Genomic DNA, 22,510 nt, shown 5'->3' on the forward strand with positions numbered 1-22,510 from the left:
TCTTGGGAGTGGTGGGGGCTGGGCAGTGAGCGGTTGGCAAGGGGACTCCCCAGGGGAGACCTGGGCGTGGGGGGAGGCATCAGAGGCAGAGGGGGAGCCCGTGGCTCCCAGCCCTGGCCAGGCAGACAAGTCCAGCCAAGGGCCTCTCAGCTCTGCCATGATGTCTGAAATAGATGGCCAGAGGGACTGGCCAGGAACCCTGTTTTCCTGTTGAGCACTGGGGAAGCGGGTGGAGGCTGCAGGTGACCCCCCCCCACAGCAGGAGGGAGGTCTGGACCTGAGGTACAGCCGGGGGTGGGCTCACCCAGGCGGGGTGGGGTGGTCCTGGTGCTGGTGAGGTTTAGAAGTGGCCCAGACTCCAGCCTCCAGGCATGGGGGGAGGAGGGGGGTGGGGCTCTGCCAGCCCCTGTGGGCGCTGCTGGGCAGCACCACACCAAGTGCCCTGCATACACCTCTCACACCTTGTCATTCATGACCTGTCATCTCTCACACACACACACACAGGACACCTCAGCCCTAACAGATAAGCACAGGCATGAGAACGTGTGTACATCTGGTGCTGGGACCTGGCTGGAGACACACATGGGATCACACACATTTGATAGGGCTGCTGTGGCCTGGAGAACAGGGAACCACAGTGCGCCCACCTGTGCACACATGCATGTGTGCGCGCGCATACACACGTGCACAAAAGCAGCACACACACATACATACACAGGTGCATATGCGCACGCACACACGCGTGTGCACACACACACACCACACAGAGGCAGGCGAGCGACATCTCTGTAGAACTCTGGCTTTGAGGCCCCAGGCTCTGGAAGACAAAAAGACTTTTCATCCTTGAGGGAGACAGGTGTCCTAGCCAGGCACCAAAGGCCAACCCCCGCCCCCTCCCCGGGTGCTTGAGCTCTGTGACTCTGGGTCCTGTGGCAACCCTCGTGGAGGCCGATGAGGACAGGCAGAGGTCCGGAGTGCCTCGACCTTGGGTGGTCCTACGTATTCTGATAGCCAGCAAGACCAGGTCCAGTGGGGGAAGGGCCCACACAGCTGCCAGTCAGAGGTGCCGGCGGGGCCCCTGGGTGCTGGTCAGCTGGGCCCGCATGGTCTGGATGCTGCCCAGGATCTTCTTCTGGTGGCCCATGAGGGTGATGCCCAGGGCGCGCACGTCCCTGAGGACGAAGCAAGCAAGGTGCTGACCAGGGTGGCTGGAAATTCAGAGACTAGTACCTCACCCATCCCCTCACCAGACCTGCCTCTCCCTCCCTGGCCTGTCCCCGGGGACCACCATACACCTCTCACTCACTGAGCATTCATGCGCAGCACCATGCCCAGGGAGGAGTAACCGCCAGCAGCAAAGTGGTCTCGATAGCGGCCCATGCGGATGGAGTCCAGCCAGTCCCCCACAGTGAGGCCCCCGCCGCCCCCGCGGAGGTCAAAGCAGCTCCTGGCGAAGGCAGGGGGCGGGCACCTGGGGACACGGGTCTCAGTGAGTGGCCTGCCAGGGCCTCGGCTCCCCTCGGTGCTCGGCAGTGGGTGGAGGGTTCTCAAGGCTGGACTCCAGGAAGGAGGGGGCAGGAGCTGGGGCTCGGGCTGGGGCTGCTGCAGGGGCCAGGCTTGGATCTAGTCTGTGTCTATTTGGGGCCATGCTAGGATGACAACCCAGCCTAGCTGACGCTGGGGCGGGCACTGGGTACCTGCCAGCCGTGGCCGTGGCCCTGAGGTTCTCGGGGCTGTGGATCAGCGCATCCAGGACACTGACGATGTGGGAGAAGCGAGGCCGCTGGGCCCGGTCCTTGTGCCAGCAGTCCAGCATGAGCTGGTGCAGGGCGCGGGGGCAGCCCATGGGCGCGGGCAGCCTGTAGCCCTCCTCCACTGAGCTGATGACCTATGGGCACAGTGCTGGGTTCAGGTCATGCTTCCCATGACTTCCCAGGCCCCAGGGCACCGTGGCCCGGCCGGACCCTGCACTCACGTCCCGGTTGGTCATGTGCCAGTAGGGCCGCTCCCCATAGGCCAGCACTTCCCACATGACCACACCAAAGCTCCACACGTCGCTGGCCGAGGAGAAGGTCCTGAAGGCAATGGCCTCGGGCGCTGTCCAGCGGATGGGGATCTTCCCTCCCTGTGGGGAGGGTAGAGGAGTGGAGTGAGGGAGTGCTGAGGGCTGCCTGGGTCAGGCAGCAGAACTCTGAGGTTGTTTCCCAGTGCAGTGGGGGACAGAGGGCGGCCACCTTCCCAAACATCTGTCCAGGGAGAGGGGGAGGGGAATGTGGGAGCAGCCCAGAGCCCCGCACTCTCTCAGCACATGTCCATTAATTTCAGGGCCTGAGCCAGCACAGGGGGCGTGCCTGGGCCCTTCTTGCTCTCCCTTTCTTTTCCTCCCTTCTCCTTCCCTCCTCCTCCTCTTCCTCCCTAACCCTCCCCTTTTCCCTCTCTCTTCTTCTCCTTCTTCCTCCGCTCTCCCTTTCATCCTCCCCACTCTCTACATTTCTCATCTCCCTCTCCTTTTCTCTCTTCTCCTCCCTCCTCCTTCTCCTCTCCCTTATCTCTCTTCTTCCCCCTTTCCCTTACTTATTTGCTCACGAGAGCCTTTCACAAGAGCTGTTTCCTAAGCCCATTACTGGGCAGATCTGGGGGACAGGCTGTGTTTGGGGTGAGGCAGGCCGAGCCCTGCAGCTCAGGCTCCAGGCTTGAGGCAGGCCCAAGAACTTTGCAGACAACCTGGACTCCCACCGAACACCCTGGAATATGGCTAGTTTTCTGCCCAACTCCAGAGACAGATGTGGAGTTTGTGTGTGATTTGGAGATGTGGTTTCCCGGAGAGTGACAATCTGGACCAGCCTGTGTCCCTGGGCACAGGTGATAAAGGGCAGGCAGCAAGATGGTGCCCATTTCCTGAAGGAGGAGATGGACTTGCCTGGAGGCACAGGGCCCTGGCTGGGAGGGCCCACGGTGCCACCTGCCCCAGGGGAGCGGGGAGGGAGAGAACGCACAGCAGTGGTGTAGGCGGCGTCCGGGTCGTCCTCCAGCGCCCGGGAGAGGCCGAAGTCGGACACCTTGCACACCAGGCGGCCATCCACAAGGACGTTGCGGGCGGCCAGGTCCCGGTGGATGTAGCCCAGGTCTGCCAGGTAGCGCATGCCAGCGCCCACCCCTCTGAGCATGCCCACCAGCTGCACGATGGTGAACTGCCCGTCATGGTTCTGCAGGGGGACACAGCATGGCCTGGCATGGGCGATGGGAAGGCCCTGTAGGCGCCTGACCTGGGGCCAGGAACCCTGGAGTCAATGACCAGAGTGACGGCAGCTCCTTGCAAGGTACAAGACACTCTGCTGTCCACAATGAAGCAGATGAAGCACCGAGGGCCCCAGAGCTCACAGACACCCTGTGGGGTGGATGGACTCATGACCATTGTTGCTCTGGGTTTCAGAAAAAAGTTAAAGTCCAGAGAAATTAAGCCCTGTGCCCAACAGCGCTCAGCAAATACCTGGAATCTGCTGCTTCTCCCAGCTGGTGGGGTGGGAGGCAGGGCACGGAGCCACGCTTAGCCTGGCAGAGGCCAGCAGGGAGCCCCAGAGCGGCAGGACTTCCGTGGCTGGGGCTGACAGGCAGCTCGATGGGCTGACCCTTCAGACCCCGCCTCATACCTGCCTCTGCCTTCTCCAGGTGTGCCGAGGGCAAGCTGGGGGAGGGGCTGGGGCTTTACACCATCCCCCACACCCAGAACTGACGCTCCCTGTGTAGGCAGCGGGTGGTCACGCACCCTCAGGAAGACGTCCAGAGAGCCGTTCTCCATGTACTCCGTCACGATCATTGCCAGGCGGCCTGAATGGCGGAGGGAGAGATAGAGGCTCTTGGTAGTGGTGATGGTGGGGGTGGGCTGTTGACCAGAGGCCCCAGGGAGTCTACAGATCTCTCTGGGGAGCTGAGTATCCCAGAGACATGTAGGGGACAGGGTCAGAGCAGGGTGGCCCAGGGGAAGGACCCAGGGCCCTCTGTGGGCAGGAGGGGCCCAGTAGGGTGGGGCTGCCCCCCTGCCTGGCACTTACCTCGGGTCACGACACCCTCGAGGCGGATAATGTTGGGGTGGTCAAACTGGCCCATGATGGATGCCTCGCTGAGGAAATCCTGCCGTTGCCTCTCCGTGTAGCCGGCTTTGAGTGCTTTGATGGCCACGGGCACATCGCGCTGCCCTGGCACCCGCAGCCGCCCATAGCAGACCTCTCCCGACTCCCCTGTGGACCCCGCCAAGGCGGGCAGAGCAGTGGGTGCCCCCGGTGCCAGCCCGGTCCTCTCTCCCCCAGCCTTGCACACCCGGTGCCTACCGCCTGGCTCCTCATCCATCCCTCTCTTCCCCCCGACCCCTGAGGTGCCCCCCGAGGCTCACAGACCCGGAGGCTCACCAGAGCCGATGATTTTCTCGATGTGGATCCTGGAGGCCTCAATCTCTCGGGTAAAGCCGCGTCCCGCTCGGCCCGGCTCCTCATAGGTGTGGGGCTCTGCGCAGAACTGGGGCTCTGGGAGCTTCCCTGGAGGGTGATGCAGCGGCAGGAAGACAGGGGGGGGTGCTGGGGAGTGGGGAGCAGGACTCAGTGGGGCTCAAGGTAACTTCCTCTCCCAGAATTCCCTGGGGGAGAAGGGAGAGGTATCTCTGGGAGTCTCTAGATAGGGGAGCAAACAGGAGGTGTCCCATAGGTGCTGGCCAAGTGAAAGCAGGGTTCTTATGACACAGCTCTGGGGTCTTGGTGTCCAGTAAATTTGAGGTAGAGCCTGCTGTTTCCGGGGTCACTTCTATAAGCCCCAAGGCCTTCCTAAATTGTTCTGGGGTGGAGATATGCCCCCACAACACACAAAAAGGGCTTCTCCACAGTGCCGGTGTTGACTGTTGGTGGCTGCCTTGTGGGCTATGCAAGGAGGGTTCCAAGGCTGCGTTCGGTCCCATGGGCGCGGTGCCATGATCGACACTAATGGGCACAGTGTGGTGTGGAGGTGGGTATCCTCATATCTGCCTAGCTTTCTGGGGTCTCTGTAGGTCCTGAGAATCTCTCTGTGCAAGAACCCCCTGAAATCACGCAGAACGTGTGTGTGTGTGCACGTTTCCCTGGCCAGAGGGTCCTCAGGGGTCTGTGAGCCAGGCAGGGGCCAGAAGGGGCCCCTGGCAGTGGCTCTGTGACGCCAGGCATCTGTCCTGTAGGCTGGCCCTTCCCAGCGGGGCCAGGCCAGCCCTGGCCATCGGGGCCTCCTCCTGTGCACTCACCCTGTCCGTTTTGGTAGTGCATCTTCTCCTCATCTGAGTCTTGGAAGGCCTTGCTGTAGCCACAGTGTCTGCAGAGGACAGTGGCGGTCACTGCTGTGCTGGGCCCAGACCAACCCCAGCCCATCTCCCATCTAGGGGATGGGCTGGCTCCCCACCCCACCCCACCCCACCCCTTCCCTGGCAGGGAAGTCTGCGGGGGAGCATCACCATGCTTGGCTCACTACGTCTGGACAGGCAGCTGGGGCAGTCACAAAGCTCAGTCTACAAAGCGCCATCCAGCCTGGCCAACCATCACTGCAAAGCCCCCCATGTCCCCTGCCGCCCCTAGCCAAGGCTTCCCATACCAGCCCCACTGTGCTATCCTGGCCAGCCTCTTCTCCTCCCCTGCCTGTTTCTCCTCCAATCTTCACCACCTGGGATCCTGAACCCCACGTTCAGTATTGATCCTCCACCTCCCTCCAGCGGAGAGTGGAACAGGGGCGAGCAACTGAGAGCAGGGGCCCAGGTTTGACAGGCCCACTGTCCATCTGCTGTGTGGCTGGCAAGTAGCTTAACCTCTCTGGTCTCAATGAACTCACCTGCAAAGCAAGGTCAACTCTACCTGGAGTGTCACTGAGCTTAAATGAGAGGTTTGTAGGTGAGCCAGCCTCAGGCACACATCTGGGAAGCCCTGGCTTGGCGGGACTGGGGCAGATGGGAGGCAGAGTACTGAGGAGGCCCAGAACCGGGTTCAGGCCCACTCACCTCTTCTTGCAGATGAGCAGGAGCAAAAGCACCACCAGGCCCGTGATCAGCGTTAGGCAGATCCACACGATGGTCCGGGTGTCATAGCGGGGCCCTGGAGGGACAGAAGCAAGGGGGCTTCCCTCAGCCCTGGCCCTCCTGGAGCCGCCAGGTGGCCTCTTCAGCCACGAGCCAGCCCGTGTCCACCCACCCCATCTGATAAGCTCCCTTCTGAGGCCCGGTCACCAGGCTGCTAGGCTTCCTGGCTCAGAGCTTGCTGCTTCCTGGTGCGGTACAGGCTTTTAAGAGTCGCGTCTCCTCTCTGAGTCAATGAGCCAGAAACATCTGTCCTGCCTGATGCTCTAGCAGTAGGAGAGCGGAGCACTCAAGAGGTCCCATGACACCCCCCCCACCCCACTGCCTGTGAGAAAGATCTTTGCATTAAGGCAGCTTTCAGGTAAGAAGATCGAGGTTCAGAGAACTCAAGTGACCTACTTGCCCCACAGAAAATGGGTTGGAGGAGGCAAGACTTCCCCCTCCAGTCTTGGTGGGGTCAGACCCATGCGCACTCTAGACACACAGGTGCCAGCAAGTGACAGGTGTCCTGCAGGTAGAGGAGCCCGCTGAGGCCATCTGGAGTGGAAGACCAGCCTCTCAGACTGGGAGGGAAGGGAGTATGGACGGACAGCTGTGAGGCACCAATGAGGCTGCACGAAAAGCACACGTGACCATCTCCTCACGCACCAAATGATTTCAAAGGCTTTGTGTAGTCCACGGGCCTTTGAAATGCTTCTTAATCACCTGAGGGGCTTGTGAAATCCCATGTCTGGGCCCCCATTGCTGGGCCTTCTGATTTTGAGGGGTTGAGGCCTGGGAACCAGCATTTCTCACCAACCCCTGTAATACTAAGGCTGCATTTGAGGAACTTTCCCTTGGATCTTTACATTCCTTGTCTGTAAAATGGGGCTGTGGACAGCATCAACTCACAGGCAGTCTCTGGGATTTTGTAAGGCTACCTGTGGCCAGGGCATAGGAGATGCCTGCAGGGGAAGGGCCACACCTGTGCTGTGGCCTTGGGTAAGAACTGTTCCTTCTCTGAGTCTATTTTACACCTGTAAAAATGCTACCATCAGCCCCTCCCAGCCAGCTCCCTCCGTATCTGCCAGGCCCTCCCAGGCCTCAAATCCTAGTCATCCCCTGCCTCCCAGCCTCCGTACTCACGGGGCTTCCCTGTCTCCACCTCCATGGCCTGGCTAAAGCGGCCACAGCCAGCCGAGGTGCGGGCTCGGACCTGGAACACGTAGCGTGTGCCCGGCTTCAGGCCTGACACGGTGGCACGGGTGGTGACAGCCTTCAGGGTGGAGTAGCTCTGCATCTCCTTGTCCTGTCGGGGGGAGAGAGGACAGGAGTGGGACAGGGGATGAGGGGCAAGGGGTGGGGATGGGGGGACAGGGTCAGCCAGGCCCCGCCCTCATCTGTCGCCAGCCCACCACTGCCCAACATCTGTAGTACTTGATCTCAGCCACCCTGCACCTTCTACAGTACTTCTTGACCTTGTGTCCCCACTGTACCCCCACACCCACCGTACTGGGCCTTGAGCCCCTAACCTCGCACCTTCTCGTAGTACTTGACCTCGTACTCCAAGATGATGCCGTTGGGCTGCTCAGGTTCCTGCCACAGCAGCGACACGCTGGTCTGCCCAGCCCGCTCCTGCCGGATCACCACCACCTGGGACGGGGCTAGAGTGACCGGCCAGCCGGTGTCAGGCAGTGGCCTGGCCCTCTATCCCAGCCTACCCCCCTCTAGACCCTGTGAGGTCCTTGCTCAGCTGGCCCCTGCCCTGTACCCCTCCTTTCTGAGTCTCAGTCTGTTGGGAGGTGTTGAGAGTCAGCTAAGGCCAAGTGGGAAGAAATGCCCATTGCTCCCTGTGTCCCCTTACAGCCCTCAGGCCTGGACCCCTTGCTCATCTCTGTTTCGCACCCCCTTGGCACCCGCCTCCCTGATAGGGTCATGCACCCTGTTTCCCCAGAATGCCTGGGAGCTTGCTGACGGCAGAGACTGCACATAGTAGGTGCCCAATTAATGCTCTGGGATGACTGCCATGGGGGGTGGGAAATCAAGAAGTAATTGGGAAGGTCTTGAACAGAGGAACCCTGCCATTCTAGGAGTCAGGTGTGGGGACACACCGGGCCCTGGACAAGTCAAGTCATTTGCTGTCTCTGGGCCTCGGTATCCCTAGGCACGGAATGCTTCACACTGTGTGCACCAAGCCCAGTCCTGGGAGGGAGTTGGTGGTGTTGCTCCCACATGCTGCCATTCAGGGGTCTCCCAGGTAGATGATGCCTGGGCAGCAGAGAATGACAGGTTCAGGATTCAAGGTGGGAGTATGAAAGATCTGGGTTCAAGTCCTGTTGCCACTTGCTGACTGCATGAGTACTACTGAGTGGCTCTCTTGGCCTGAGTCTTCCTTTGTGGCCAGGGACAGGGTGCTGTGGGCCAGGCCTGGAGGGCATGAGGGAGGCATTGATGGGGAAGCTGCCCCAGGCGTCTGATAAGCAGACTGGAGAGACTACATGTCCAGGGGCTGAGCTAACAATTAGCTAGAAGCGGCTCAGTGGTCCACAGCCATGGTCCACAGCCGTAGCAATAGCAGCAGCTCAGGGAAGTGGCCGTCACAGCGATTTGATGTTTTGATGACATTTGCTGAATAGATGCCCTGGGCCAGGTGCTGGGGTAAGCACTGTGTTCTCCCTTGCGCTTCCCAAGCACATAGGCAAGTGTGAGCATTTCCACCTAACCAGGGGGGAAGCAGAAGTATATAGAGAGAAAGTTCTGGAACTAGACCTATGACAGCCACTGAGCCTAGCTCTGTGTTTTCTGAGTCAGGGCCTAACACTTGCTAGGCTTGTGCTCTAGCACCTAAGCCATACCTCCAGCCTTTTTTATTTTGAGCCATACTTTCAGCCCTTTTTGCTTGCTTGGCTTGCCTTCCTTCCTTCCTTCCTTCCTTCCTCCCTCCCTCCCTTCCTCCCTCCCTTCTTCCCTTCCTTTTTCCCAGTCTATCTATGGACCCTGATCTTCCTACCTTTGCTTCCTGAGTTGCTAGGATGACAGGCGTGAGCCGCTGTAGCCCACCCATGTCCCGCTTTTCTAAGGGTGGGGAGAGCATCAGCTCTAGATCATGGTAGGGAGAGTGACTACTATCTGCAGCCCGCAGCAGGCCCCTGGGCAGGTAGCACTCTGAGTGGGGCCGGGGCGTCTCGCTTACCTGCCTGGTTCGTGGTGATGTTGACAACAGCAGCGTGACGTGGTTCGGGACTCAGGTGGGACACTCCATTGACGGCCTCGATCCAGAAGGAGTAGTTCATGTGGGCCAGCAGGTTGGCCACCAGGAGGCTGGCCTGCGCCAGGCTGGTCTGCTGCGGCACGAAGCGGGTGCCGCTGCCACACGCCTCACAGCGGCTCAGGGCCCAGGGACAGCGGCGGCACACGGCGTTGTAGGTGATGTCGCTGCGGCCGCCCGGGTCCAGGGGAGGGGCCCACTCCAGGGTCACGGAGGTCCCGTTCACACTGGAGATGAGGTTCACGGGGGCTGAGGGGGGGCCTGGGGGCAGAGGGTGACAGGCAGAGCTGGTACAGTGTCCCATCCTTGGAAAGGATGCCCCATCACACTGGGTGCTGCTGGAGATGAGGCCACATCTGTTCTGCCTTCTGGAAGCTCCCGGAGGGCCTGGCCCGGAAGTACAGCATCAGCCTCCCGCACAGGAGCCCCAGCTCCCATGCCAAGCAGAACCACGGAGAGTCTAGGCTAAGCCTCTGAGTTCCCATCCAGAGCCTCTGGGAGGTGTCCGGGGCCTGGCCCAGTGACATCCCCTCACATGCCATCTGACCCCTCTTCCGTCCCTTAGCCCCTATGTTGCACTCTGTGCCAAATGCCACGGAGGCCTCTGTGAGGGAGCATGAGGAAGCCGAGAGGCTGCCACGCTCATGGCTGTGTGCTCCAGGCAGCCCCCCCTCCCCGCCCCCCTCTGCCTACCCCAGCCCCCAGCCCTGCCCAGTGTGGGCAGCAGAATGATTCTGGAGGGAGGCATGGCCTTGGGGTGGATCCACTGCAGGGGGCAGGGCTGGGGGAGGACAGGAGGGCACTTGGGACTTTGGGGTCTCAGAGTCCCAGGCAGGGGATTCTGGGTCTAGAAATTAGACCTGCAGATCTCAGAAAGACAGATCACAGTCTGCGAGGAACAGCAAAATCAGAAGGTGTGCGCACCACAGCCGAGCCCTTGGCCGGCTCCTGTTCCCAGTGGCTTAATGAATGTGGTTTGGAAAGAAGCCAGGGCCGGCCCAGCTGCACACAGGAGGCCACAGCCCTCTGGCTGCTCACCTTGCCCGAGGAGCCCACACTGCCACGGTGTCACGCAGCCACCCCGCGCAAGCACAGCCTCTCCGGACACACACTGACCTGCAGGGCCAGGTGTGCATCTGTACACTAAGCCACAAGCCATGCATGCTCAAGACTGAGTCCTCTCCAGGCTCCTGCCTCACTCATGCCTGAGAATCCTCTAGATGGGAGAGCACAGGCGCACGTGTCTCCCTCACACCCAGGCGTACAAATACCACACACACACGTGACACACAGGTCCTCTGCAGGAACGGCCTGCTGCCTACCAGACCCACATGGCCAGAACACAGCGACAGAGCGCTCGGTGCACCCCTAAGAGGCAGCTCCAGACACTCAGCACCCCAGGCTGGCCCAGCTTGGAAGTCGGGGGATGGAGGGTCTCCTCTGACTCCCACCCCTAATGCCCTCTGGAGAGAAGAGGCTGAGGGAGGAAACAGACAGGTGAACCCCCCTCCCCTCCGAGAGAGAGGGCAAGGGACTGGGGACACAGTGCTGGAGTCTGGAGAGGTCCCTCAGTCCCCAGCCCCGTGGGGCCCCAGGGAGGCGTGGTCCAGGCGTACTCACGGGTGCAGGCCGAGGATGGCGGGTCGAGGGCAGCACGGTAGTAGCTGAGGTCGCAGTGGCAGGCCTGGGCAGCCGGGGCTGCGGAGTGGCTGTGGGGAGGGCAGCGGGCGCACAGCTGGTCTCCGGGAGCTGACTTGTAGAAGCCCAGCTCGCACGCTGTGGGGGAGAGACAGCTGCAGTGAGCCGGCCACCCGGGTGCCCTGGGGACAGTGCTCCTGGCCCCAGCCCTCCTGGTAGCTCCCAGCAGGAGCAGCAGTGCAGAGCCACGGCATCAGGAGGTGCTACCTTCCTTTCCAGAAGCACAGAGAAGGCCTGTGGCTTACACAGGGTCTCACAGCATGTCAGGGGCAGAGCTGACACTGGAGTTCCAGCCCCACACCTCTTCTCAGCCTCAGATGCTGTCCTCCGTGGGGACCAGAGGGAAAGGAGGGGCCCACATCCTGGGCATGGCTTGGGGGGGGTAGGATGCAAAAGCAAGACAGGAGCTGGGGCTGGGTAGAAAAGAGACACATGCAGAAGGCCTTTGGTTCCCAAACCTGGGGCCCTCCTGGTAAAGACAGATTTCCAGTCCTGCTGGAGACTGGAGGTGGAAGAGCCAACGCCTGGCTGAGTTTCCAAGCTCCCCGGGGAAGCCCACTGCAGGAAACACAGGCTGGGCCCTCCCAGACCAGCCCACCAAGGACGGGCTGCCCCCATCCTGTCTCCTAGCTGCCACCTGCTTCCCTCCTCCCCCGGAGGATAATGTGGGCCTCCAGCCCTGCCCGCACTCACGCCTACTGCCTGTGAAGTCACTTATTCACTCAATCACTGCTTAGAAGCAGAGCCCTGAGCTAGGCATAGCCTTACATGCGGGGGGGGGGGGGCGGGAGAGGGGTCCTCCAGGAGCAGTCATGTCAGGAGGCGCACAGCAAATGGGGATTGTGTCCAGGTAGGAAACAGGAGCCCAAGGGAGGAGCAGTGAACACTGCAGGGGCTGCCTGTCCAAGGAGCAGGACAAGCCGGAGCTATAGCCTGAAGGTTAAGAACAAGTCAGCCATGAAGAGAGTGCAAATATTCCAGGAAATGGGCACCCCATGGGGTTCACTGCCCATTCAACCCTTCTTCCAGAGGCTTCCCAGCACTGAACTAGAGAGCCTGGCACCCAAAATCCTCCCTGCTGCCCGGCGCCAGTGGCTCACGCCTATAATCCTTGCTACTCAGGAAGCTGAGATCTGAGAATTGTGATTCGAAGCCAGCCCAGGCAGGAAAGTCCCCGTGAGACTCTCATCTCCAACTATCCGCTCAAAAACTGGAAGTGGGGCTGTGGCTCAAAGTGGTAGAGCACTAGCCTCGAGCACAATGAACTCAGGAATCGTGCCTAGGCCCTGAGTTCAAGCCCCACAAATGACTGAAAAAAAAAAAAGCACTTCCTGCGAGATCAGATCCTACCTGTAGCCTCTTTCACTTCTCACCCTTGGACCAAACTAAACCTCTGGCCATTCTCCAGAGTGGTTAGGCTGTCTCCACCCTCAGGACCTTTGTACATGCCATGCTTTCTTCTTGGATGCCTTTTTCACTAAGCCCACCTGTTGAGCTCCTATGGTTTGTTTCAATTGTTCATTGCAGTTCTCTCTCTCTCTCTCTCTCTCTCACACACACACACACATACTCCTGAGACTCACCACCAGGGACTCTGGATATATGTGTTTATCTTTGTATCTGTCTCCTCCTGGATGGGGCAGCTCAGTCCTTGTGGACAGATGGTGGGTAAGAAGAGGGCTGGTTTATTCAACTCAAAGTCCCTGGCACTGGACTCAGAGCTGGCCCAGGCAGCCCTGGGAAGTTTCCAAAATGAGTTGCTCCCATAGAGTTTGCTGTGGCCAGAGAGAAGCCCCAGGGGTTCAGGTGGACCCCATGTCACATTGCCAGGCAGGTCCCACTTGCCTCCTTGGCACTAAATCCTGTGCCATGTGGACAACCAGGAAGCTTGCTAGGATTCTCTGCATTAAGCACCCTTCTGGAAAAGACAGTGTTCAAGACAGTTTTAGCCTGACACCTGCGACTCACGTCCATAATCCTTGCTACCCAGGAGGCTGAGATCTGAGGATTGCAGTTGGAAGCCAGCCTGGGCAAAACAGTCTATGAGATTCTTGTTTCCAGTTGATCACCAGAAATCTAGAAGTAGAGCTGTGGCTTAAGTGGAGCAAAAAAACATCTCATGGGCAGGACAGAGGCCTTGAGTTCAAGCCTTAAGACTGGTGTCCATTTTAGATTTTTTTTTAAAAAGGGATCATTTGGGCTAGGAAGGTGGCTCAGTGGTAGAGTGCTTGCCTCCCATGCATGAGGCCCTGGGTTCCATTCCTCAGCATAACATAAGCAGAAAAAAGCCGGAAGTGGCGCTGTGGTTCAAGTGGTAGGGCACTAGCCTTGAGCTGAAGAGCTGAGGGGAAGCGCCCGGGCCCAGAGTTCAGCCCCCCACGACCAACGGAAAAAAAAGAAAGAAAGAAAAAAGAAAAAGGGATCATTTCAGAGCATTGCATATCTGTTTAGCTAAAACTAGGTTAATTTCTAAAATTCTGCAGATTTAAGAGAAAACCTGGAATCAGAGAAATGATAAGCCCTGAGTGGCTGCAAAGACCAGAGCTGTGGAGCAGGGAGGGGCTTGGCAGTGGCATCGTGCAGACAATACAGCCCTGTGTTGAGGCAGGACTCCATTTCAAAGCACCCCGAGGGCTCAGGCCTGACTGGCAGCTGGGCTGCAGGCTTGGGCTCCTGGTGCATACAGATTGCCCCTCCTCTTCCCAGCAGTCCTCCTCTCCCGCCCCCCCAGGGCCAGTCCTGGGGGCACAGCTGGCCAGAGGCTTCAGTACTGGGAGCTGTTGGAGGTCACACCTCAGCAGAGGCTTGACACACACCTCAGCACCTTGGGGTTGAGCTGGACGCCAGCAAAGCCACTGTGAGCAACAGACCCCCGGTGCCCCTGCACATTCCCCGGCCCTGCTGACCCCTGTGCCCACATCCATGCCGCCTCTTCCAGGCACCAGGATCCAGCGCAGTGGGCCTGCTGTCGGGGAGCTGGCAGAGCACACAGGGACAAGCGAGCAAGCCAGGTGATGTCCACCTGAGGCACTGGTGAAGCAGTGGGCAGGCTGCCCGCTCCCTCTTCCTTTCTTACCCCATCTCCAGAGCCACGTATGGCCACGCTATGGGACCCCAGCTTCCTCATCTGTAGAGTGGGGTCCTGGCAGCGACTGGCCTTGTAGGCAACGGTGAGGGCCACATGCATGAAGACGGAAGCTCAGGCCAGTGCCTGACATGGATGATGGTGTCAGCAGCCAACACCACTGGGTTTGCTTGGCAGCACTGGGGATGGAGCCCAGGGCTTCCATCATTCAACCACAGCCCTGCCCAACTGCCTGACAGAAAGGAAATGGGCCCAGGGAGCTGCCGTGCCCTGCCCCAGGTCCTAGCTGGAAACGCTCACACTTCCACTGTGCACACCACCCCTGGGCTCAGAGATCGCATCACTCAGCAGTTCCCACACATTGGCTAATACCCACACGGCTATCACGTGTCAAGGCCAGATTAATCCCCACAATGAAAATAAAATAATCTTTAATAAGAATACTAATCACTAGGCCTCAGGGAGCCGCAGACCTGGAAGCTGGGCGGGGAATTAGTGGCTCAGACAGATGGAGATGCTCTGGGCTGGGGCCTGGCCCTGCCCGGACACCCAGGGTGCTTCCGGAGCCTGTGAATTGGGGCCAGGGGCCAGGAGGGGCTGCTGCCCATGCGGAGGGCACCTTGCCCAGGCCGCCTGGCCGGCTGGCAGCTGCCTGTGGCCCTGGCCACCTCTCTGTTCCCCCCTGTGAAGAGCCGCAGATTTGACAAATAAGGTGTCTGCTGGTGGACGAGCAAAGGAAATTAATTCTAAATCAGATTTTAAACACAGTCAGGAAGGCAAAAGAGCTCATTGTGCCTGCTCCCCCTCTGAAATGAGGCTCTGATATTTATAGAAAGATGATTAGGGCCGCAGAGGGTGATTTATATTCTGCGTCCAGGTGACAGGAAGGACGGTGGTTGGGACATCAGCTGTCTCTTTGTGGATGGCCCCTCCCCCTCCCCAGGAATGGGGGAGGGGAGGAGAGCAGCCACTGTCTGTCCCTGAGGTCACTGGGTCAGGAACTGGATGGCTTGGGGAACTGGGAGATTTGAGATTCCATCTACCACTCTTTACTGTGTGTCCCAGGGCTAGTCATATCACCTCTCTGGTCCTCCATCTCCCACAGGTAAGCTGGACCAGTTCTACATGGTTTGTGCTCTGAGGCCCAGTGCAGTCTTAACAAGGCCTCTAAAGAGCCATGTGACCAGGCAGGGCCCTTTTCCCCCAGGGACTTTGCTGTTCCCTCCCGCTCCCCTCCTGAAGTCCAGAGCTGTCCATCACCTTTTGGGGGGCGGTTCTAGGGGGAATAGTGAGACAAGACAGGGAGCCCAGGTGGAAGGAGGCCGTGCCCCGCTGGACTCCTGACCCTTCTCCCAGCACTGCAGGAAGGGGCTCAGGGCCCCGACGAGCCAGGCTCTTTTCTGCAGTTTGCCCACAGAATCCCCCATCAAGAAACAGGGGCCTGGCACCAGCCAGGGGCTCTGGGGGCTTGGGAGGCTCCCAGGAACTGACTGGAGCGGTATGGAGGACAAGAAAGTGGCCAAAAGGGGCACCAGGCTGCTCCCCACTCCTGCTGGGCCCGATTGCCCCCTCAGGCTGCCTGAGGAGGAGGTGCTGAGGCTGTAGGATGGACCAGAACTTTCTGTGAGTCAGGGCTGGTCACATGGGCAGGGCTGCAGGGCGGGGCCTCACTGGGGACCTGTGCTGCTCCTTCCCACGGAAGCCAGCCGTGGCCGGCTGACAGTCACAGAAGCCCAGGAGCAGGGCCGGGCAATGTCTCCCCCTCATGCAACTTCAAACAGGCATCGATTCCCAAATCTCTCTGCCTGCGGCGCACTAGGAATTAATATTTTTATAAAACCTGTAATTATCCTGCATCTAGCATAATTACGTGGCATTATGATTTAAATGTGAAACTGAAAATTACGCTGCAATTCCCTAACCTGGCTTTGGCATTTATTATTATTTGTAATGGCAATCGGTCTAGCTGTGGCCTCTCTGGGCCGAGGGAGGCCCTGCTGCGTAGGCCCCAAAGTTCCCTCCGAGAGTCCTGACATGCTGTGGAGCCTGGGGCAAGATCCAGCCCTCTGGGCTCCGCCTTCCACCTCCAAGTCCTTCCCGTGGGCCAGCATGCTGTAGCACACATGAGGGAGAGGAGGCTTCATTTTCATACTTGCTGATGACATCCAGAGCCGGGAGCCAGAGCTGACCCGAGCAGGTGAGCACCAGCCAGCCTGCCTGCCTGGTCCTCAGGGGCTGGGCCTGTCACTAGCTACCTGACTGTGATGCCAGCGGAAAGGCAGTGGGCTCTGAAGAGGACTCTGTGGACATTTTGAAGAGTCCTGGGCTCTGGAGCATGCTAGTGTGGGATCAGGTCCCAACTCTGCCACTTAATACTCAGGGGCCTCCGTTTGTCTCATCTGTGAACTGGGGATATAGTACCTCACTGAGAGGCCTGTGTTGAGGATGGCAAACTCATGGACTCCCAAAGGCGGGTTCTCCCTGCCCAGGCCCCTGCGGTCTGGAACACTCAGTGCTCAGCAGAAGGCCTGACCTAACATCTACGAGCGTTTATGTGCACGTTGCACGTGGCAAGCACCCCAGAACATGTCACAAAGCTCTGCAGGAAAGAGCTGCTAGGGAGGGGCGGTGGAGACAAGGTTAAAAGCCCCCACCTGTGGCTCATGCCTGTAAATCCTAGCTAAATAAGGAAACTGAGATCTGATTTTTTTTTCCTTTTTGTTAGTCCTGGAGCTTGAACTCAGAGCTTGAGCTTCTTTTGCTCAAAGCTGGCACTCTACCACTTGAGCCACAGTGCCACTTCTGGCTTTTCTGTTTACGTGGTACTGAGGAATCAAAACCAGGGCTTTATGCATGCTAGGCAAGCACTCTACCACTAAGCCACATTCCCAGCCTGTGAAATCTGAGAATCAAGATTTGAAGACAGTCGCAGAAGAAAAATCCAAAGACGCCATCTCCAATTAACCAGCAAAAAGACAGGCTTGAAGGCTTGGCTCAAGTAGTCAAGTACCAGCATGAATAAGAAAGCTGAGTGAGCACCAGGCTCTGTGTTTCAGAAATAAAGCCTCCATTTGGTCAGAACAAGTACAGGCCTGACTTCAACTCCAAGCTCCACCCCTTCCCATCAGTGAGGACTGAGCAAGTGGCAGGCCCTCCAGTGCCTCCATTTCCCTGACTGCAGATGGACACAGAATACCTGCCTTGCCACCCTGGGCTCATGAGCACTGCGGGGCGTGTCCTTGTCAGCTGCAAGGACAGCAGGGAGGCTGTGGGAGTGCTAAGCCAGCAGCCCTGATGTCTGCGATGGGAACCAAGTTGGGCGGGGAGGGAGGCTGGACACCACAGAGCAAAGAACAAAGCAGACACAGACAATGCCACAGAAGGTGCTTTGAGGCTTAGAGCCCAGGACAGGTGACAACACATGGCATCTGGGGACATAAGTAAGGCAGAGAGCCTCCACAGAAGGGCTGGAAGGCTGGAGGAGGGCTCAGTGCCAGGGATTTCTGATGATACCGGAGCTGAAACCGGATGGACTCAGGACTGTCCCTGTGTCACAAGAAGTCGCCAGCCTGCGCCCTCTGGTACACTCTGCTCAGTCCTATCAGCAACCCGGGACCTGTTAGGACTTTGCTGCCTGTGGGGCAGAGGGAGAGGTGCTGAGGGGGTCAGTGGGTCCTGGCCCCTGACCATGGCTCCCCATTGCTGCAGGCGATCCTAGTGGCTGACAGGGCCCAGTCCCGGTTTTCACAGGGGGAGGCTGGGGACAGCTCTAGCGTCTCTCATCCATGCAAAGGGACATCCTCTCGTGAGCACCTCAGCACCTGGAGGGTGGGGGACAACATTGGTCTCAGCAGTCAGGCTTAGCCGTGTCCTGGAGGCTGCATGATAAGTGTCCAACCCCTGAGGACCAGGGAGAGCCGAGGAACGCCAGCCAAGCCCAGTACCAGCTGGGTACCAGCTGTCTGCCCACAGAGCGCTCAGGATGTCTGCCCACATGTCCCCACGGGGGCCACAGGTGTCAGCTGACCATACACACAAACACACAGCCTGGGATCTGGATTCCCCAGTACACACTTGACCCAGTTTTAGCACACTGTGGGGCTCAACTGTCCTCTACAGGACCTTGCTCTTCTCTCCCTGGACAACTTGCTCCTAGAAAACAGGCAGCCTGGGTCTAGCTTGACCAGTGCCCTTTTCTGCACATCTCTCCCTCCCCAATGCATTCCTTCACCTGAGGTCCTCTTCCTTCACTCTCCCCCTAGTTGATAGGTTAGAGGTTGAGTGGTTTCTGACACAGACTCGGGAGGCACAGAGTCTGGCTTTGCCACTTGCCAGCTGTGTGACCTTGGGCAAGTCGTTTCTCCTCCTCTGTGCTTCAGTCTCTCTATCTATAAAACCAGAATAACAGTTCCTATTTCACAGGGGGGCGGTGAGGATTCAGTTGGTTCATACATGCTTACAACATCTGACATGTGCATATGTTCCGTTAACTCATACATGCTTACAACAAAGTGCTTACAACAAAATCTGGCCTGAGTTAGCTTGTAGTATCGTTCCCTGGCTTAGGTATGTACGATAACCTGTGAGCATTTCCCTGTGCCCCTGCCTGAAAAACACATATCCAGTCCACTGAGGGCCCCACCTGTTTCTGGCTCACACACAGGTGCCAACACTGAAGCCTCCTCCAAGGTCTTCTGTCCTCCCTCCTCCCAGGTGTAACGTGTGCCACAGAGATGTCCCACGCACCCGCAGCCTCGCCCAGAACGATGACAGCTGTGTGACAGCTGTGCCCAGGCCCCGCCCCTAACACAGTGGTCCCGCCCACTTCCCTTTCCCTAGCCAACCAGCAGCCCCCAGGCCCCCCCTCACCCCCGCCCTTGCCCTGCTCCATCACCCACAGGTCCCGCCCACTTCTCTCCCCCTACCAATTGGCTGCCCCCTAGGCGCTCGCTCAAGCCTCAAGTCACTTGGAAGCTCTGGCCAGCCCCCCGCCCCACACCTAGTGGTCCCGCCCACTCCCCTTCCCGCAGCCAATGGGCAGCCCCGCCCAGGCCCACGAGGCGAGCTCACCCACACAGGCATCCCGCCGCTCCTCGAAGCCCGCGCTGCACACGCACTTGCCGATGGGCACCAGCCACTCGCCCTCGGCGCTGCAGTACATCTTGGGCGTGTCCCGCTCCTCCGAGTGCCGCACGCACTGGCCCCGCACCTCCACGAGCGAGGACGAGTCTGCCCCGGTCACCGCCTCCGAGAAGGCCGCCAAGTTCCGCACCATGGCGGGGCACTTCTTGTAGTAGATGCGCAGGGAGAGGATGGCGAGGCAGGCGCCGATGTCCTGGAAGGCCAGGTAGAAGCCGCGCTTGCCGAGCGGCCCCACGCCGCGCACCTCGGTGTTGAGCTTGAGGCGCCGCACGCCCAGGTCGGCGCCCGTGAAGCTCTCGTCGGCCGCGATGGTGTCGATCTTGAGGAACTGGCTCTCCTGCGTGCTGGCGCCCAGGTCGCGGTCCGACTCCAGGTAGTAGAGGTTGAAGGTCTCCTTGCAGGTGCCCAGCACGCCCGGCATGCTGTTGCAGTCCCGCAGGGTGAACTTGATCTCCGCGTACACGCGCCGGGCGCCGTCGCGGGGCACCCAGCTCGTCCGCAGCCAGTTGTTCTGGTTGGGGCTCATGACGTTGCACACCTGGTACGTGTGGATGGGCCGGAAGGACTCGTCCACCTCGTTGATGGAGTCCCACTGCGAGTGCATGGAAAACAGCCGGTTAATCGGAGGTGGATGGCACCCTCTGGTGCTTTCAACCCCCCCCCCCACCACCACCGGGCCACACGACAGCCCTGGCCCAGGAGTCCTGGGGAGAAGACAGACGCCTGAGCCACCTCTGATGGACGGCCCCTGCTGCCCAGCCAGGCACCCAGAGCTATCTGCCAGCTACCGTTCCTCCAGGAAGGCCTACTTATTGACATACAACAGTGAGGAAACAGACTTAGGCACTCAGGCGCCACAGGTCTGGGGTCAGAGGGCTAGAATGACAGGCGGCGCTGCCTCTGTCCTTCTTTGTACCGCTTTGCTCATCCTTGCAGAGAGCGGGGACTTGCTCCAGCAGCTTCCAGTCTGCTCTAGAGGAGTCCTCTCCTCTGCACAGAGGGGCCAGGTGTGGAACACTGCATTGTGCCCCCACCTCAAGTCCTACACTCGTACTTGCTGAGTGACTGGCTGATGTATGACTCAGTCACGATGTTTTAGAGGGTCTCTGCCCCCACCCAAAGCTAGGAGCTTCTAGCCCAGGGCCTCCACTTAGGTGAGTCCCAAGATGCCTTGACTTGGTCAGAGTGATTCAGAAAAACAAAACAAAACAAAAAACCAGGCACTCTCCACTGAGCTCACAAAGCAGGAGAGGACTGCCAATCTCTTATCATTGCCAACGGTAAGGAATTCATATCTAGAACATATAAAGAACTCTTTCAGCTCAACAACAGAAAACAAATGGCCTAATTAACAAAATGAGTTCAGGACCTAGATAGACATCTTTCCAAAGAAGATACCCAGATGGCCAAATAGCCCATCAGAGGCGCTCAACTTCACTGACCACGGGGAAACAGAAATCAAAACCACAATTAGACACTACTTCATACTCATATATATTTTTTCTAAACCCCAAACAGAAAATAGGTGTGGGTAAGGATGTGCGCCTATGTGTTTGCTGCTAGTGAGAAGATAGAACATCCAGACACCATGGGAGCCAGTATGCTATTTCCTCAGAAAAATTAAAAAATAGGATTACCATATGATCCAGCGATTCTGAGCACATGCCCAGAGAAATGGAAGCAGGGTTTGGGAGAGATATTTGCAGCACAATGGCAGTGGGCTTGTGAGTGTGCGTGGGGGCTCCGGGTCTGACTCCAGCACGGCAAACAAAGGAAAGTCCCATGATAGCCAAAATGTGGAAGTAACACAAGTGAATGCACATACCAAAATGTCAATTTACATTCAATAGCATATTATTCAGTCTTTAAAAAAAAAAAAAAAAGGAATGACCAGCCGGGCACTGGTGGCTCACACCTGTAATCCTAGATACTCAGGAGGCTGAGACCTGAGGACTGCGGTTCAAAGCCAGCCCAGGAAAGTCTGTGAGACTCTTATCTCCAATAAACCACCAGAAAACTGGAAGTGGCACTGTGGCTCACGTGGTAAAGTTCTTGCCTTGAGCTGAAGAGCTGACGGACAGTGCCCAGACCCAGAATTCAAGCCCCACGACCAAACAAAAAGAAAAGGAATGACCTTCTAATCTTTAACATGGGTGAGCCTTAAAGACCTTATGCCGAACAAGATAAACTAGAAACAAAAGGACAAGTGGAGCTATAGTTCCATGTATAGAAAAAAATACCCAGATACGTGAGATTCATAGAAGCAGAAAGTCGAGGGGAGGTTGCCGAGGGATGGGAGAGGAGGGATGGGGAGCGACCGTAATGGGTATGGAATTTCAGTTTTATGCAATAGAGTTTCGCAGTGGATGGAGATGGCTCTACAGCAATGGCGATATATATAACGCCCCTGAACTGCACGCTTAAGTGGCTAAGATGGTAAATTTTGTTCTGTGCCTTTTGCCACAGTAACAGTGAATAGGACTGACTGCAGCTCAGCCTGCCTAGCATGCCAGAAGCCCTGGGTCTGACCCCAGCACTGCACCAGCAACACACACACACACACACACAAATGAAAGGAAGGTGCTGGAAATATCTCCTGCGCCCATCCCCCGAGGTTCTCCATGCACCCAGCAAGGTGATATAGAAGGTGACCCATCTGGAGGCAGCTGGGGGAGAGGGGGAGGGGGACAAGACACCTAGCACCCCTCCTCAGGCCTCCTGCATGTGGTGTCTGCGTTTCCTGGCCAGCCTGGCCTTGGGTGAAGCAGGGACCACAGGCAGGGAGGGGGAGGGAGGAGCCCCAGCTCCCTCAGTGGCCCCACTGACCAGCAGGGAGCAGTCCAGATGGGCTCCTAGTTGAGCTGGGGTGGAGGGCAGATGGCCAGATTCGGCCACGACACAGATGCCATGCCTTGACTATAGAGCTCTATGTCCTATGCTTGTCCTTGAACTAAGGATCCTGTTGCTGAAGATGGCGGGGGGGGCTGAAGACCACTGCTCCTGATGTTCTGAGAGTCTGAGGGTTCTGAGCTTGCTCCGCAGGTGCTAGCATAGGGACCATGGGCATCTGAAGACCTTTCCTGACACAAACCTGTATGTCTGACCTTGTCCTTGCTAGCGTGGCATCCACCCCCCAGCACCTGCCCCGGTGAAACGGGGCTCATACAGGCTCATTTGCTCGAGGCCTGAGGGTACAATGATAAAACTCAGAATGCTGCAAGAACAGGGCACTGACACCCTGCTGGTCTGCCCCCATGTT

At 58.3% G+C, this 22,510-nt stretch overlaps 1 protein-coding gene across 1 annotated transcript in view; it reads right to left on the reverse strand.

Moving 5' to 3' along the window:
• Positions 1–1,048: 1,048 nt before the first annotated feature.
• Epha8 (EPH receptor A8) overlaps positions 1,049–22,510 on the reverse strand; it is a 47,070-nt gene continuing 25,608 nt past the window's right edge. Inside the window, exons 8-22 of the mRNA XM_013032482.1 lie at positions 19,180–19,843; positions 10,947–11,102; positions 9,252–9,587; positions 7,598–7,722; positions 7,205–7,367; positions 6,005–6,098; positions 5,261–5,328; positions 4,407–4,571; positions 4,053–4,238; positions 3,767–3,828; positions 2,997–3,206; positions 1,976–2,125; positions 1,698–1,888; positions 1,307–1,471; positions 1,049–1,172 (exon numbers count right to left, since the gene is read on the reverse strand). Of these exons, the coding sequence (XP_012887936.1) occupies positions 1,058–1,172; positions 1,307–1,471; positions 1,698–1,888; positions 1,976–2,125; positions 2,997–3,206; positions 3,767–3,828; positions 4,053–4,238; positions 4,407–4,571; positions 5,261–5,328; positions 6,005–6,098; positions 7,205–7,367; positions 7,598–7,722; positions 9,252–9,587; positions 10,947–11,102; positions 19,180–19,843 (2,850 nt within the window). The 3' untranslated portion in view covers positions 1,049–1,057. The remainder of the gene's footprint in view (positions 1,173–1,306; positions 1,472–1,697; positions 1,889–1,975; positions 2,126–2,996; positions 3,207–3,766; positions 3,829–4,052; positions 4,239–4,406; positions 4,572–5,260; positions 5,329–6,004; positions 6,099–7,204; positions 7,368–7,597; positions 7,723–9,251; positions 9,588–10,946; positions 11,103–19,179; positions 19,844–22,510) is intronic.

The sequence above is a fragment of the Dipodomys ordii genome, unplaced genomic scaffold (genome assembly GCF_000151885.1).
Source record: "Dipodomys ordii isolate 6190 unplaced genomic scaffold, Dord_2.0 Scaffold6, whole genome shotgun sequence".
In the NCBI taxonomy this organism is placed as follows: domain Eukaryota; kingdom Metazoa; phylum Chordata; class Mammalia; order Rodentia; family Heteromyidae; genus Dipodomys; species Dipodomys ordii.